The following is a 16,414-nucleotide window of genomic DNA, read 5'->3' on the forward strand; positions in this document are numbered from 1 at the left end:
CCTCTGCCAGCATTTGGTGTTCAGCTCTGTTATTTTTCTTGCTCTTTATCTTTCCGTCTTTGAAAAGTATACTCACTAGTCCATTGTTTCTCTTGGGCTTATGCTTGTTTTAAGAAGGATATGTGTTCAACCCACCATACTTTAATATTTTATTATATTTTTATTAATAGTAAATATCTGGATACAAAGATGCACATATAGTCAATATACATATATTCAATCATCTAAAAGGTGATTTGTGAAAGTAAGCTCCCTGTAACCTCACCTTTTGCTCCACAGTCATCAGATGTCTGTATATCCTTCTTAAGAAAGTTTATATACAAATTCACATAGACACATACAGAAGCATGTAAGTGGATAGTAATGGATTTTATTTTAAATCAAGAAAGTGATTTCTTGCCCGGCCGGGTGTAGCTCAGCGGTTGAGCGTCGACCCAGGAACCGGGAGGCCACTAGTTTGATTCCCGGTCAGGGCATATGCCCAGGTTGCGGGCTCAATCCCCATTGGGGGGCATACAGGATGCAGCCAATCAATGATTCTCTCTCATCATTGATGTTTCTATCTCTCTCTCCCTCTCCCTTTCTCTCTGAAATCAGTAAAAATGTATTTTTTTAAAAAGTGATTTCTTTATATACCCCTGAGGGATATTCACATTTTAAATAAGGGCAGTGCTTAACCCAAAGACATGAACCTCTTCTAGTGAGATTTCAGGTTTCATGGCAGGTGGTGGACATTTTTAAGGGACCTTTCAAGTGCATGGGACAGTAGTTGGTGGCACTCTTCCACTTCTCGGCTGGCTTTCTTTATCATCCTTGTCTTCTCTCTTTCTACTTTATCCCCCATGGTTCTTTCTGTTTTCATGCTTTCCACTCTAGATGCATTTGGCTGGCCTGTGGCCCATGGATCTAAGGAAGTTATTTATCCTGGCTAATGGATACACCCTAATCTGGGTACCTCTTGGGTTTTAAGAATAAATTGGCACCCTAGATGAATGTGCATCCATCATGCCCCTGGCTGAATAGACTATTAAGAGATAGACCCAGAGGCATCCCTGAATATTTCAGGAACCATAAATAGCTATAGGTGGTTGACTTGACTTGATGGTCCATAGTAGTGACATCAGTATGACTCTTTGTCCTTGCAACAGGGCCTGTGGCTACCAAACCAGACTTGATATCAAAACTGGAGCATAGAGCTGCACCCTGGATAAAGGATCCAAAGGGGACAAAGTGGAGAAAAGGTCATTCTCCAGGTGAGTATTGACCTACTGAGTTCTGGAGGGCATGTACAGGGGCCCAGGTAGCTGTGGCAAGTCACACTGTGTTAGTTCAGCCATACTTAACTTGAGCCTATTGTGCACCAGGCCCTATATTACACTCTGGGTAGACAGAGATGAATATGAAATTAACCCTGCCCTCAGAGTGTAGAATACTGGGAAATCAGGACAGTATGGGAATAATAAGGGACTTGGATGAGCAGAAGTGCTAAAGGGACCTGTGGTTGAGCTGATGGGAGGAGGGGTATGGGAGATGCTGGTTCTGGTAAACGATGTGCCCACAGGCCTGTGAGCCTCTACTCTCTCCCCCCTTCTCTGGTTTTTAGCCCTGCTGGCCTATAAGAGTTAGTTTTTTGCATATCTCTGGCAGTAACTTGTTGGCTAGTAGCTACTGTTTATACTTCTGTGCCTCCCTTCTTTCAAAGGCTCATAAGGACTTATGGATGTTTAACCTCATTTCTTTGTGATGCCTCAGAAGAGGATTAAAGCCACCTGTTTATCCAATAGCATCTATGGCCAAGGTGGTTAACTAAGCTTATTAGTAGCTGATGTCACATGATGCTGGGTCACTGTGTAGATAGAGAAGGGGAAGCTGGCTAAAGAGCCCACAGGGATTAGCAAACAATTCTTGGCTTCCATCCTATCTAATAAAAGAGTAATATGAAAATTAACCATCACTCCGCTACGCCCACCATCCACGCCCACCAGCCAATCAGGAGCGAATATGCAAATAAACCCAACCAAGATGGCTACGGCCACAGAGAGCAGGAGGGAGGCTTGGGTTTCCCTGGCAATGGAGGAAGCCAAGCTTTCCGCCTGCCCTTGCCCGCCTAGGGTTCCACTCAAGGCTACAAAGTTTCAATGATAGAAGATACATAGGCGGCAGCCACAGAGCTGGAAAGATCAGGAGGCTAGGGTTGCCCCGGTGATGGAGGAAGCCAAGCTTCTGCAGCCCTGGCCGGCCCAGGCCTCCCTTAAGGCTATAAAGTTTCAATTATAGAAGATACATAAATCCCAACAGAACAGAAGGCTTGGCTCCGCTCCAGGCTACAAAGTTTCAATTGTAGAAGATAAATAAACCCCAGATACCAAGGCCTCCGCTTGGGTCGCCAGGGGGCGTGGCCGGCCTGCAAACCAACACAGGCCCCTCACCCAGGCCGCCCCATGCCCCAAGGGAAACCCCATCCTGATTCGGGATACCCTTCAGGGCAAACCAGCTGGCCCCCACCCATGCACCAGGCCTCTATCCTATCTAATAAAAGAGTAATATGCAGATTGACCATCACTCCAACATACAAGATGGCTGCCCCCATGTGGTCAAAGATCCTGCCCCTATGTGGACACAAGATGGCCGCCACAAGATGGCCAGCAGGGGAGGGCAGTTGGGAGGGACCAGGCCTGCAAGGGAGGGCAGTTGTGGGTGATCAGGCCAGCAGGGGAGGGCAGTTGGGAGGGACCAGGCCTGCAAGGGAGGGCAGTTGGGGGGGGAACCAGACCTGCAGGGGAGGGCAGTTAGGGGTGACCAAGCCGGCAGAGGAGGAAAGTTGGGGGCAATCAGGCCTGCAGGGAAATTTAGTTGGGAGGGACCCAGGCCTGCAGGGGAGAGTAGTTCGGGGGGACCAGGCCTGCAGGGGAGGGCAGTTGAGGGGACAAGGCCTGCAGGGGAGGGCAGTTAGGGGTGACCAGGCCTCCAGGGGAGGGCAGTTAGGGGCAAACAGGCTGGCAGGGGAGCAGTTAGGCATCAATCAGGCTGGCAGGGGAGTAGTTAGGGGGTGATCAGGCTGGCAGGCAGAACTGGTTAGGGGCAATCAGGAAGGCAGGCAGGTGAGCAGTTGGGAGCCAGCAGTCCTGGATTGTGAGAGGGATGTCTGACTGCCCGTTTAGGCCCAATCCCACCAGATCGGGCTTAAACGGGCAGTTGGACATTCCTTGAGGGGTCCCAGATTGGAGAGGGTGCAGGCTGGGCTGAGGAACACACACCCCCATGCACGAATTTCATGCACCGGGCCTCTAGTTGATAATAACGGGGAAGCCAGTAATGCTTTCTAGAAAGGTGGATCACATTCATCCTTTCTGCTTTGCATCAGGGTACTTATTACATTGGGTGTCTTAGCTGATGGGAGACTGCAGAGTTCTGGGCAGCAAAATCAAGCACAGTTTGATTTGCTCCCAAGGGAAAAAGAAGATGGTGGCTGCAGGAGAGGCAGACATGCAGGCCTCGGCTGTCGAATCTGCGTTGCTTCTAGCTCCTCCTGTGGAGACGTGTGCTTCCTACTGCAGGTCCAGCCTTTGTGACGTGGAAGCAGATGGGCCTAGGAAAATCAAGAGGACTTACAGACCCCGCTCCATTCAGAGGTCGTGGTTTGGGCAGTTCCCATGGTTAGTCATTGACTCAGAAGAGACCAAGCTCTTCTGCTCAACTTGCAAAGAAAGACCGAATCTCCACGACAAGTCATCGCGGTTAGTCCAGGGTTACACGGGGCCATTTAAAGTGGAGACTTTAAAATACCATGAAGTCAGCAAAGCACACAAGCTCTGCGTCAACACTGTTAAAATCAAGGAGGACACCCCTCAGGCTGCCCTAGTCCCAGAGATCTCAAGTGACCTGATGGCCAACATGGAGCACTTCTTCAATGCAGCCTACTCCATCGCCTACCACTCAAGGCCACTGAATGACTTTGAGAAGATCTTGGAACTCCTCCAAAGCACAGGGACCGTGATTTTGAGCAAGTACCGGAACCGCACTGCATGCACCCAGTTCATCAAATATATCTCTGAGACTCTGAAGAAGGAGATCCTCGAGGACGTCCGGAACTCCCCCTGCATGAGCATGCTGTTGGACAGCTCCACCAACACCTCAGACCAGGCCTGTGTGGGCATTTACATCCGCTACTTTAAGGGGATGGAGGTGAAAGAGTCTTATATCACGTTGGCCCCACTCTACAGTGAGACAGTGGATGGGTACTTCGAGACCATTGTCTCTGCACTGGATGAACTGGACATCCCCTTCCGGAAGCCTGGTTGGGTAGTGGGTCTGGGAACCGATGGCTCAACCATGCTGAGCCACAGAGGAGGCCTTGTGGAAAAGTTCCAGGAGATCGTCCCCCAGCTGCTGCCTGTCCATTGTGTGGCCCACCGGCTGCACCTGGCTGTGGTGGATGCCTGTGGGGGCATTGATCTGGTGAAGAAGTGTGACCGGCACATCCGAACCATCTTCAAGTTTTATCAGTCCTCAAACAAAAGGCTGACAGAGCTGCATCAAGGTGCTGCGGCACTGGAGCAGGAAATCACCTGCCTCAAGGACTTGAATGCAGTCAAGTGGGTGGCCAGTAGGAGGCGCACACTGAATGTGCTCATCTTGAGCTGGCCTGCCCTGGCTAGGCACCTCCAGAGTGTGGCAGAGGCGGGGGGCCAGATTGGGCACAGGGCCAAAGGCATGCTGAAGCTCATGAAGAACTTCCATTTCATCAAGTTCTGCCACTTCCTGCTGGACTTCCTGAGCATTTACAGGCCATTGTCTGAGGTGTGCCAGAAAGAAATGGTGTTGATTACGGAGGTGAACTCCATGCTGGGACAGGCCTACATAGCTCTGGAGACCCTCCGCCACCAGGCAGGGCCCAAAGAGGAAGAGTTCAATGCCAGCTTCAAGGATGGGCAGCTGCATGGCATTTCCTTAGACAGAATGGAGATGGCAGAGCAGCGTTTCCGGGCAGACAGGGAGAGAGTGATCCTGACAGGGACTGAGTACCTTCAGCAGAGGTTTGACACAGACCGTCCCCCACAACTCAAAAACATGGAGGTGTTTGACACCATGACCTGGCCAAGTGGCATTGAACTGGCCAGTTTTGGGAATGATGATATCCTTGCCCTTGCCAGGTACTTTGAGCTCTCAATGCCCCCAGGGTACAGCGAGCAAGCCCTCCTGGAGGAGTGGCTGGGCCTGAAAGCCATGGCCAAGAACCTGCCATTCTCCATGCTGTGTAAGAATGCCCTGGCCCAGCACTGCCGCTTCCCCTTGCTGAGCAGGCTGGTGGCAGTGGTGGTCTGTGTGCCCGTCTCCACCTCCTGCTGTGAGCGTGGATTCAGTGCCATGAACCGGATCAGGACCGATGAGAGGACCAAGCTATCCAATGAGGTGATCAACATGCTCATGATGACAGCAGTGAATGGTGTGGCAGTCACCGAGTATGACCCCCAGCCCGCCATCCAGCACTGGTACCTAACCTCCTCGGGCCGGCGCTTTAGCCACGTCTACACCTGTGCCCCGGTGCCACCCCATTCCTATGCAAGTAAGTCTGCATGTTAGAGTTCCTGGATGGGGACACACGAAGGAAGGGAATCTCATCTTCCCAGTCCCATGTGAGCAGTAGCATCTGATAAAATCAGCCACCACAATGGGCTTGGCCTGAGGTATTGTGGAGCTGCTGTAGCGTGCCCAACCATTTACTAACCAGTGGCTGCTTGGGATATGACCCCTGCCCTCAAGGCACTTATGATCCAGCTAGAGAAGCAAGAGGCACTCACTTCAAGCACAGATACAGTGCTAAGAGCACGAACTTCTGGCCCGCTAACTAGTGTGTGACTTGGGCAAGTTAATCATTCTGTGCTTTGGTTTTTATCTGTAAAGTGAATTAATACATGTAAAGTGCTTAGAACAGTGACCAACAAGTAGTGCCGACTATTGGGAATAACTAGATGATTGGACCAGTTGGGGCAGCGACATCACATTCTGGATGGGCTATGCAGAGTTGGAAGGTTGGAGAGGGAGGAGGTCAGTGCAGGTGAGAGGGCTGCGGAGAAGGTGCTGGTGAAGAAGGTGGGGGCGGTCCAGGGACAAGGCTTGAGGGGGAAGTTACATTATATGGGAGGCAACTTACTGGAAGTCCAAAGCAAGAAATTGTTTTCTTTGCAGGTGGTCACTGAAAACCAAAGTAAACATGATAGTTACAGAGGTTCCCTAGGCTCTTCATGGTTTATTTAACAGAGAAAGAGCTGTGATTTGTCTCTCTCTTTTTTTTTTAATATATTTTATTGATATTTTACAGAGAGGAAGGGAGAGGGATAGAGAGCTAGAAACATTGATGAGAGAAAAACATCGATCAGCTGCCTCCTGCACATCTCCCCCTGGGGATGTGCCCGCAACCAAGGTACATGCCCTTGACTGGAATCAAACCCGGGACCCTCAGTCCACAGGCCGACGCTCTATCCACTGAGCCAAACCAGTTTCGGCCTGTGATTTGTCTCTTGATGGCTCTTCCAGCTGGTCTCCTACCTATTGCTTCTCTCTCTCCCTCTCTCTCTCTCTCTCTCTCTCTCTCTCTCTCTCTCTCTCTCTCTCTCTGTCTCTTTGTGTATGTTAATTCTTACCCAAGGATATTTTTCCCATTGATACTTTAGAGAGAGTGGAAGGGAGGCATGGGGATAGAAAGAGAGAGAGAAACATTGATGTGAGAGAGACACATTGATTGGTCCCCTCACATACATACCTGACTGGGGCTCTAGATCAAACTTGCAACCCCGGTACATGCCCTTGACCGGGAATTGAACCCATGACCCTTTGGTGCATGGACTGATGCTCTAAGCACTGAGAAACACCAGTCGGGGCTTCTGCTCTCATTTTTCACCTCTGCATCTGTAGTCGGCAGCAGTGGACTGGGTCTCAGGGTTGACAGAGGCTCCGTAGGAAGAAGGGTGGCCCTGACCTGTAGCTGGGTGGAGGGGAGTCCTTCATCCCAGCATTTGTTGTCCGTGTCCAGCCCTGTCGGAGAGGAGACAGAGATGCTACCAGCTGTGTCCTTTTGCAGGTTGTTCTCCTGGGGACTAAGGGATTTGTACATCTGAAGCAAATAGTGAACCCCACCAGATATTATATGATTATGCCTTCCCAGGCGGGCTTTCTCAGCTTCAGCACTGTTGACATTTGAGGCTAAATAAATCTTTGTGAGGGCCTGTCTTGTGGGTGGTGGGTCTTCAGCAGCATCCTTCGTCTTTACCCATTACATGCTCACTGGATACCCGTAGTACCCTCCTGGTTGTAGCAACCAAGTATCCTCAGACTTCAAGGGACAAACAGCTCTTAGGGGAGATCCTGTGTCCCAGCGTGGGCATAGATCAGCCTGCAGCCCTAGTCATGTCTCCAGTCTGTGCTGCCACAGTTTTTTTCCACTGAATATACCTTAGGGTGCAGTTGGCAGTGGGAAGGGGATCCTCATGTAATGTGTTTTCCCCAATTCTGATGGTGCCTTCTCTTTCTTCCCACTTGAGGGTCGGTGCTCAGGAAGGAGAAGATGGGAGTGCTCCATGTGGAGGAGGCCGTGACCCAGAAGCTGCCCATCCATCCTATGGGAACAGGTGGAGATCCTGAAGACTGCCTCATGGACCCTCCTGACAGACTCCTGTACCCCCACACCAGTCAGGAGGCCCCTGTACTGTCCTGATACAGGCTCTGCTGGAGCAGGAATCCTAGAATTGCCTTGGAGACCCCTTCCCTGCCCCTCGTGGTTGTGCTGACAGGCTCTGTGCCCTAGGATCTTCCTTTGGTAGGGACTCTTAAGATCAGAAAGTTGGCAGTGACAAGGTAGTTACACCCACATGCCAGAGAGGCAGGGCCATCAGGGGGCACACAACTTGTTCACCTCTAAATGGAGCAGAGACTCACAGCACTGACATATGCAGAGGCTCTTATCTCAAGTTCATGTTTAAGGTGCTTCAGGAAATAATCCCATTGTGAAAGATTTCACCCCATGTTCTAGTGGCAAGAGGATTTTTCTGAAGTAGGAGAGACTACTGGGAGTAGAACTTAAAGGAGCACCCCAGCCCCCTGGAATGTTGGGGAGCATTCCATTGGGGCTGCCCACAGCCTCAGTGGCCTGGGGAAGACACTGGGTGAGGGGCAGAGGATGACCAGGCTCCAGGTTCAGCTGGCCTGGATCTGGGAGGTCACCCTGGCTCTATAACAGAAGCTGGTACAGCCTGATTTCAAAATGGGAAACTCTCATCAGAGAATCTCTCTACCTCCTCCTAGGACCGTCCTTTAGGGTGAGACAAGCAAAGCCCTTTGCACAGAGCGCTCCAGAGAGCTTCTACTGCAGCTCCAGGCCAGTCGAGAGAAGCATCTCCCTGGAGCGAGCCAAGCCCATGCATCCCACCCAATCCCACAGTTGTGGCACTTGAGTTGGACCTGCATCATGCTGGAGTGCCTTCCTAAGGAGCAAACTGGATCAAGTTGCCCTCAGGAGGCTGGGATCCGATCCCTGCTCTACTACAGGCAGTAGTTCAACCATGATTAATCACTCTTTGCTGTGCCTCCGTTTCCCTCTCCATTAAGTAGCAGAGAGTCCAAGTGCCTGCTGGTTCCCAGCCTGCCACAGGACTGACGAATGACAGCGCATCCACCTACCTGCAAGACAGACCTCAGATTGCACAGAGGGGAGTCAGCTGCTTTCAGCCTTTGTCCTCATCCCCCGTGATCTGTCACCCATGTCTTTACTGTGGGAAGAGGTGCTCCTAAGACGTGCCATCGGCATGATGGTCTAGTCCATTCTTCCCAACATTGCTCTGGGGATTCAGCCTGAGACACCTTAGGGTGCTTGTGAAATATGCTCCACCCATACCTGCTTGCTCAGACCCCCAGGACTGGGGCTCAGTGCCTGGCTGTAAGGTCCCCCAGGAACTTCGTGCACCCACTCCAGGCACAGAAGGGCACCCACACTGTGAGGTTCCTCTATGCTCTTGCCCATCTCCCCTTCTACCCCAAAGTGAAACACTTTCCTTCCAGGGAAGCTTCCTTCAGCGGGCTCCTCAGCTGCTTCTCTGGCTGGAGATGGTGTGTCCGGTCCTACCTATCTAACCACTGCTGGGGACCAGGGGGCAGGGCTTCTTTGCCCCTGCCTTGCTTGTTCAGGCAGGCAGGAAGCAGTGCTCCTTGCTGGCCTAGCTGCCGGTCCCTGCTCTGTGCTGCAAGTCTAGGTGGTCTGACCCTCAGCCAGCAGTCTGCCCACTTCCCCCTCCTTAAAACTGCTGAGAGCCTCTGCAATGCTAGTGTCTGAGAGGCTCACTAGATGGCTGACTCCTGGTTCCCAGGGTTTCTGACTCCCTTCCTGTCACCCCACCCTTAGCACTTAGCCTTTGTGCCAGGAATTCTGCTCTCACTTTCTGCCTTGAACCCACGGACATGTCTGGCTATCCCTGGATTGGAGAGGCTACCTATTTTTGCCTCACAAGCAATCAAGCTGAAGGGCATTGGGAAAAGAAGGAGCAAGTGCTCTGCCTTTGCCCAGGGTCCTGGACAAGCCTCCACCCTCCTCCCCTACCTGTAATCTTCATGGCAACTCCCATGTTCCCATCCTGGCATTCCCCACCCACCCACCGCGCCCCATGACTGACCTGAATAGCCAGCATAATAACTGACAGGTGAAAGCCATAGAGACCAGGTTGTGGAGCGGGGGAGGGACCTCAGCCTTGCCCCGCCCCTCTCCCTGCCCGCGGGATACATTAGAGAGCATATGACGTACCAGACTATTGCTTCTTTCCCAAGCCCAGGCGTGCTCAGTGTTTAGCAGGACTGTGAAGATTGGCCAATTCCCTCATCCAGGTGTCTCAGCCAAGGACTTCAGGGGTGGTGGGGGAAGAGGATGACGGCCCAGGAATGTCCTCTCTCCTTCAAATATGTGCAAATGAGGTTTATAAAAACCACGATTGATTCTCACTGTTTTGCTCTGAATAAAACATATTTCGACACAGGCCTTTGCCCTATAAATTCTTTTAGCCAGAACTAGGAAACTGGAGAAGCTGATCAAAGCTAAGTAGATCTGGCTTCCCTGAAAGCCCTCCCTTAGCCCATCTCCCCAGCTCCTCTCCCCAAAGGATGCGCGCGCGCGCGCGCCTGCGCAGGTTGGCCTGCCCAGTGCGCTCCCCGAGGCGGCCTGGTCCTGGTGCGCATGCTTGGGCGCCCACTAAGCTGCCAGGATCCGAGAGCATCTGCAGCTGACCCAGAACCCCGATCTGGGCGTCCCGCGCCCCGCCATGACGGCTCACTCCTTCGCCCTCCCGGTCATCATCTTCACCACGTTCTGGGGCCTCATCGGCATCGCCGGGCCCTGGTTCGTGCCGAAAGGACCCAACCGCGGGTAAGGGACGCGCGGGCCCAGCCTCCCTGCAGACCCCTCCAGGGTCGAGTGCGCAAGCTGCGGTCCGAGGACCCCGGCTCCCGCTCCTCCTCCTGGGTCTGCGCTTGGCCCCGTGCAGCCGAGAGAAGGGCAGAGAGGGTCGTCTTTAGGAAGGCGGAGAGCCGACTGTCGCGGGAGATGCTCGAGGGTCACCCCCTCTGGCCAGTCACGCTGTGGCTAGCCACTGTTCACACCGCACCGGCTGTGACCTTGAGCGAATGTCACCGCTCAAGCCTCCCTTTATTCATAGGTAAAATGGGAATGATGATGACGGCCTTTTTAAAAAAAAAAAAAATCCTTACCCGAGGACATATTTCCATAGACATACACACACACACACACACACACACACACACACACACACGCAGAGAGGGCGGGAGGATGTGAGAAACATCGATTGATTGGCTCCCCTACCGCCCCTATGGGAGACTGAACCCGCAACTTAGGTATGTGCCCTGACGGGAATCCAACCAGCAGCCTTGAGGTGTATGGGAGGACGCTCCAGCTCCAACGGTGGAGCCACCTGGCCAGGGCAATGGCTGCCTTTTAAGGTTGCTGTGAGGATCACACGAAATAACGCTTATAAAACTCTTAACGATGCATCACTAGTATTATGTATTGAATGTTTTGGTAGGTATCATTGGCCTGTGGAGGTCCCAGAGCAGATTTCTGTGCCTGTTACCCCATTCGCCAGTTTCTGCTTCATGTTGTTGTCAGTTATAAGGTACTGTCTCCCCTTGATTACACGTTCCTTCATGCTCCAGATGGGCTTCTTGGCCACTGTAGACCCCAGTGCCCAGCACAGGACTGTGCTTGGTAATGTTAAAAGAATGGATCAAGTGCTAATTTCTCTGGTGCAGACTTCAAGTGCTTTGGGTCAGAGGCCATAGGGTCTGGTTTGGATTCAGTTTAGCTCTGGCTGGAGTTTTGGACACATGGGTGTTGCCTCTGTTTTTCAAGATCTGTAGGGCTGAGGACCCACAGCTTCTTAGTATCTCACCTCTTCTGCTAACCTTGGTGAGTTCTTTCTTCTAATGCAAATCTTCCCTGCTGCATTATAAACTTCTGTCTCCAGTGGTCTGAGAGGACACAAGGTGGCCACCCCTGTGCTATCATAGCCACTCAGTCTGCCTCAGGGATGGTGCACAGTTTCCTTGCTTCTTGTCCTGTCTTCTAGTCTTCTGTTTTCCTTCCCCTTGCCCAATGAATTTTGAATTCCAGAGACTCCTCCACAGTGGGTTGCTGCAAATGCAGCTCTGTGAGTGTCTAGTCTCAACATGGTTGCATTAAGATGGAGACATATTGGGTGATAGAGAAAGGAGATGAAGGAATCATAAGGTGACTTTGATATGGTCAAGGTCAGCCTCCCCATGAAGTGACACTTAGCATTTTTATTTTCCATCTGAGAAGAACTCAGCCTCCGGTGTTCAGGTGACATGGGGAAGACCAATGGGAAAGGGCCTGACACCAGGAGCTCTTTCTCTGGCCCTGGCCAGGCCTTCTGAGGGCACTGGATACATCCCTGGCCCTGACCTGACATCCTCTTCCATTGCAGAGTGATCATCACCATGCTGGTAGCCACTGCTGTCTGCTGTTACCTCTTGTAAGTACTTCTCTCCCCAGCTCAAAATCAGCCAGTGCCTTTCTCCTCCCCTCCCTCTGTCCCCATAGTGAAAGGCTGGATCTGTAACACACAGGAAAGGAGGTGGTTTGGAATGGCAAAGAGAGCAATAGGCTGGAAGTCATGAACTCCGGTTCTGGGTCTAAATGTGTCACCTGGACCAGCTTTGTGATGTCCACAGACTGCGGCTTTCTCATGTGTGAAATGAGTGAGTTGGGCCAGCTCAGTGCTTTTCATGCCCAACTTGGCATCAGAATCACCTGGAGAGACTGTGAAATACGGCTCTGAGGGCTTCACCGAGACCCACTAAATCACATTGCTCAAGGTCTGCACTCCAGAATCCGAATTTATAATGCATGTCCCTGGGTGGTTGTGATGCAGCCAGTTAGAGCCACCAGATGCAGTCTCCAAACTTGGAAAGGGGGCCCTGGGAACATAGAAGAGCATTCTGAGGGATTTGAGAACCTGGACAGTTCAAGGGAATCAATTTCCAGGTCCTCAACGCCTAGATGGTCTCTTTCTAAAACTCCTATTCATGATAGCCCCGCCCCCCTCCATCCATCTCCAATCCTTTTGTGTTTCCTTGCTTCATGTTTAAATCATCCTGGCTGCCAAACTGAGTCATAAGTCCACGTTCTGGTGTTAGGGTGGCCTGTCTCATTATCAGTCACGCCCATGTGAGGCCTCTGTGGCTTCCCATCTTCCTGGGTCTCATACACGATTTTTTGGGTTAAGACTGGTGTAGTTGGGTGTTCAGGGTAGGACAGGTAGCATGATAAAATGCTGATTCTTTAAAAGGTAACTGATTCTTTTGAAAGTAACTAGGATATTTCTCAGGACTGCCAAATTTTTCAAATGCATAGGTTAATACCCACATTTTAAAAAATTTGCATGATTGATTTCAGATTTGGTGCCTGTTACACAGTTAAAACCTGTTTTGTCTAATGAGATCATGAGCTAGTTATTCCTATTAGTCAATTCTAATTTCACTTTATATAATGTTTAATATTTCTACTTCCTATTAACAACAAAAAAATAAAACTTGTTAAAAAAATAATGCTGACTTTCAGAGGTTAGTTTAAATACATAAGGCATATGGTTTTCCAGAATTCTCCCTGGACAGAGCATCTCTAAGTCCCTTTCTCTGTGCTGTTTCTTGGTCTTTTAGGGCTGGACAGATGTCCTCATCTCTCCTAGGGAGGGCCTGTGGGGCTGAGGTTTGAAGGCTCAGAGACCAGGACAGAGGATAATGACTGAGAATGTGGGAGACAGAATATAGGCAGGGTGTGGGTAATCAAATCAGCATATGGGAAGGTAACTTGGGCTGCAGATCAGATGCACATGGGCAGAAAGGTGGGGCAACTTAAGGAAATGCCATGCCTAGAAATTATATTTACAAAACATAAACTTGGGGTAATGCCAATGATAAGCAGGCAACCATTTCTGACAGCGTCCTGGGCATCAGGCAGGTGACTGCCTGCCATGGGGATTCAGAGGTGGAAGAGCTGGATCCTTCCTACAAAACCAGACCGAGCCCCATTAGTACCAGCATTTGAGGCATGCGAAGTGGTGCACCTCCAGGGTCTTTGGGGCCTGCTTCTGTGGGCAAACGACGTCATGATGATGGGGCCTGACACCCTCGACCCCATCTGTGCAGCCTTTGGCTGCTGGAAAGCTCACTGGCCTGAGGGACAGGCCCTGTCCTATCCCCAGCAGGCCTGGGAGTGGGGCATTCTGGTCATCACTTCCTCATGTTGGGGTAGTTCCTTCATCTTGTTCCTAAAAGGGGGTGATTCTGACATGCCTCCCATCAGAACAGCCCTATCCTGCTCCCAGGTGCAGACTGGAGTGGCCCACACCAGGGATGTATTGGGGCACAGCTGGGAATCACTCCTGATGTGCCCAGGAGGCTGTCTTACCTCTTCCCTTATCCCAGAGTCCAGCCTCAACTCAGAGACCTAATAAATCTACAGAACATCAAATCAAACCTAATCTAAACCAAAATCCACGAATCCCAGACCCAGCCCACCTGCCGGCTGGAGTGTGAATGGCTCTGTGGGCCCCTCACAGACCCTGCAGCTGGTGTTTGGGTGGGTCATGTGACCACAAGCCTCGCAGGAGACATACCTGGGAGGTTCCTGCTGTGTCCCAGCTCACCCTCAATGTGCTGTCCCTGGCAGCTGGCTCATCGCCATCCTGGCCCAGCTGAACCCTCTGTTTGGGCCACAGCTGAAGAACGAGACCATCTGGTATGTGCGCTTCCTGTGGGAGTGACCGCTGCTGCTTCAGCCCAGGTACTGAGGCTCAGGCAGTGGTTAGGGGGCACCTGGCGTGGAGGAAGAGAACAGGCAGGACCGTTTTAAGAGTTTACATTTGGATTCAGATGTTCATTTATCAGACAAAAAAAAAGTGGTGAGCACCTACTCTCTGCCTGCCTGGCACTGTGCTGGGCACCAGATGGATGGCAAACCACAGTCCTTGAGGTGCTTTTTCAGAGGGCCGAGAGGGCATGGCCAGGGTTACAGAACCTGTCCTGAGAGAGGAAGGCCTGGGGCCCAGGAGCGTTGAGGCAATAACTGGACAGAGGAGGTTGAGATAAGCTGAGTGACTGGGGCAGAGGCAGGGAGGGGGTGGTAGAGAGGGGGTCTCCACAAGCGAGGAGGTGACCCTTTCATGTGATGTGCTTTTCAGGTACCCCAGCTCTCCGGATGACGTTGGCTCAACTCTCTCTGAAGACCCCTTTGTTCCACCCCCACAGCTGTGTCATGATCCCTCTGTGTTGAAGTAATGGAAAACCATTCACACCCAAAACACCATAGTAATTTGGGTCCAGATTGAAACTTGTATGTTTAGCATTCTTTATAGTTGTAAAGTCACTTAAGTGGCCTGCTCAGAAAGTTGTACCTCCTCAGAATATCACTCTCCTCCTGTACCTGCCCCCCTCTCTGTGGATATGCACCCCTCCCTCCCCAGAGGCTCAGAAACGAGGCAGCTCCTGTCCCCAGTTTGGACTCCACTCATTCAGCTGCAGTGAGGGCAGATTTCAGAGACCCTCACAGCAGCCTCCAGGTCACCTGAACTGTGGAGGGTGAAGAGAGACAAGTGTAGGCAAGGTTTGGGCAGCACTGTGGGCTTCGGAGGTCGGGCTGGGATAGTGAGGGATGGAAGGGCATCGGCCCTGACTGGCTGAGCAAGCAGCAGACCAATGAGATCCTGGGACCCCCAGCCCATGCCCTCACTCCCAGGAGAGCTGAGGCTGAGATCTCAGACATTTGCCTTCAGCCTCAGAGCCAATCAGGATCTCCTCTCTGCCACCTGGCCTCCATGGAGGAAGAAGCCAATTTCATGTATTTATTGACTATTTATTTGATTGGCCTTCCTCCCACTTAGTGGGCATTGTTTTTGGACCTGTGGTAGGGTGTGAGGTGTCTCACCTGGATTTCTTGGTCTGGGCTTGGCCTGTTGCTCAGAGCTCAGGCTGGGCCTCCCCTTGACATCCTATAGGCCCCTTTCAAACTCCCTTCCTGTCCTGACCCCTGTGGCCCTCCTGGAGTGGGGGTATTGTGTGTGGGTTGTACAGAAAACCCTATCTTTATCTAGTGACTCACGAGTGATGGGAAATCACTGTTTGGTGGCAGAGTCCTGGCTGAGGCCAAGTTTGCTGGCCACCCTTTCCCTGCCCACCTGATTTCCCTGTCCTCAGAGGGTGGGGGTGAGGTTGGGACAGGAAAGAGGGCTCGAAGTGGCTTGGAGCTGCAGCTCTGGAATGTGGACACAGAACTACATTTTCCTGAGACCTGAAGGAAAGTGCAGCTGGTCTGGATTCTGCCAGAACCAGGCCTGGCAAGAGGAAAAAGTGGAAGACTTGCTCAAGTGGAACTTAGACCACCACTCATCTGTGCCTCTGAATGCAGAGTGAACAGTTCTTGGGCTGTTCAATAAAGTAGGTTCCCAACCTTTCTGGAGTTTAGTCTGCCTCATTCCCAAATACCTGAGGGCCCAAATCTGCCTGCTGTGCACCTGGCCTGGGTGAGAACGTCCTGCATGGGGCAGGGAAACAGCAAGCAGAAGGAACTAGCACTTCAAGACCAGTGAGGAGCCAGCACAGGAAATTTAGGGTGGGGAGGTGCATAGAGGAGGACCAGACTGCTGAGGGCCTGACCATGGCTGAGGAGCTTGGGTGGACCCAAAGGGCAATGCAAAGCCACAAAGAAAGCCAGGGCGGGTTATGACCCAATTTGATTTCTGGGATAATCTCTACAGGGTGCATAATGGACAGGAGCCTGGTGATAGGGCCCCAGGTGAGCGGTGGTAAGGATGAGTGGGCAGACTGAAGGTCTACTTAGTAA

The 16,414-nt window shown here is 51.7% G+C and overlaps 2 protein-coding genes across 3 annotated transcripts in view; both read left to right on the forward strand.

Moving 5' to 3' along the window:
• The window catches only part of ZNF862 (zinc finger protein 862), a 33,489-nt gene extending 23,474 nt beyond the window's left edge, over positions 1–10,015 (forward strand). The window contains exons 5-7 of the mRNA XM_080663348.1: positions 1,149–1,253; positions 3,452–5,566; positions 7,542–10,015. Coding sequence (XP_080519474.1) covers positions 1,149–1,253; positions 3,452–5,566; positions 7,542–7,714 — 2,393 coding nt within the window. The 3' untranslated portion in view covers positions 7,715–10,015. The remainder of the gene's footprint in view (positions 1–1,148; positions 1,254–3,451; positions 5,567–7,541) is intronic.
• A 138-nt stretch (positions 10,016–10,153) lies between these two features.
• ATP6V0E2 (ATPase H+ transporting V0 subunit e2) lies at positions 10,154–16,022 on the forward strand. Of its 2 annotated transcripts, XM_080663351.1 has the most exons (4): positions 10,154–10,405; positions 12,000–12,047; positions 14,246–14,359; positions 14,757–16,022. In XM_080663351.1, the coding sequence occupies exons 1-3, from the start codon at positions 10,302–10,304 to the stop codon at positions 14,337–14,339; spliced, it is 246 nt and encodes an 81-aa protein (XP_080519477.1). In that variant the 5' UTR covers positions 10,154–10,301; the 3' UTR covers positions 14,340–14,359; positions 14,757–16,022. The 2 variants fall into 2 exon arrangements, with proteins under 2 accessions (XP_080519477.1, XP_080519476.1); XM_080663350.1 differs by lacking the exon at positions 14,246–14,359 and having other exon boundaries at positions 10,186–10,405.
• The last annotated feature ends 392 nt before the right edge of the window (positions 16,023–16,414 follow it).

This window comes from Plecotus auritus (genome assembly GCF_963455305.1).
Source record: "Plecotus auritus genome assembly, chromosome: 4".
In the NCBI taxonomy this organism is placed as follows: domain Eukaryota; kingdom Metazoa; phylum Chordata; class Mammalia; order Chiroptera; family Vespertilionidae; genus Plecotus; species Plecotus auritus.

Coding starts and splice junctions, on each gene's coding strand:
- ATP6V0E2 (XM_080663350.1), top strand. CDS start 10,302: ATGACGGCTCACTCCTTCGCCCTCCCGGTCATCATCTTCACCACGTTC. Junction 10,406..11,999: donor CCGAAAGGACCCAACCGCGG/GTAAGGGACGCG, acceptor CTTCCATTGCAG/AGTGATCATCACCATGCTGG. Junction 12,048..14,756: donor GCTGTCTGCTGTTACCTCTT/GTAAGTACTTCT, acceptor TGTGCTTTTCAG/GTACCCCAGCTCTCCGGATG.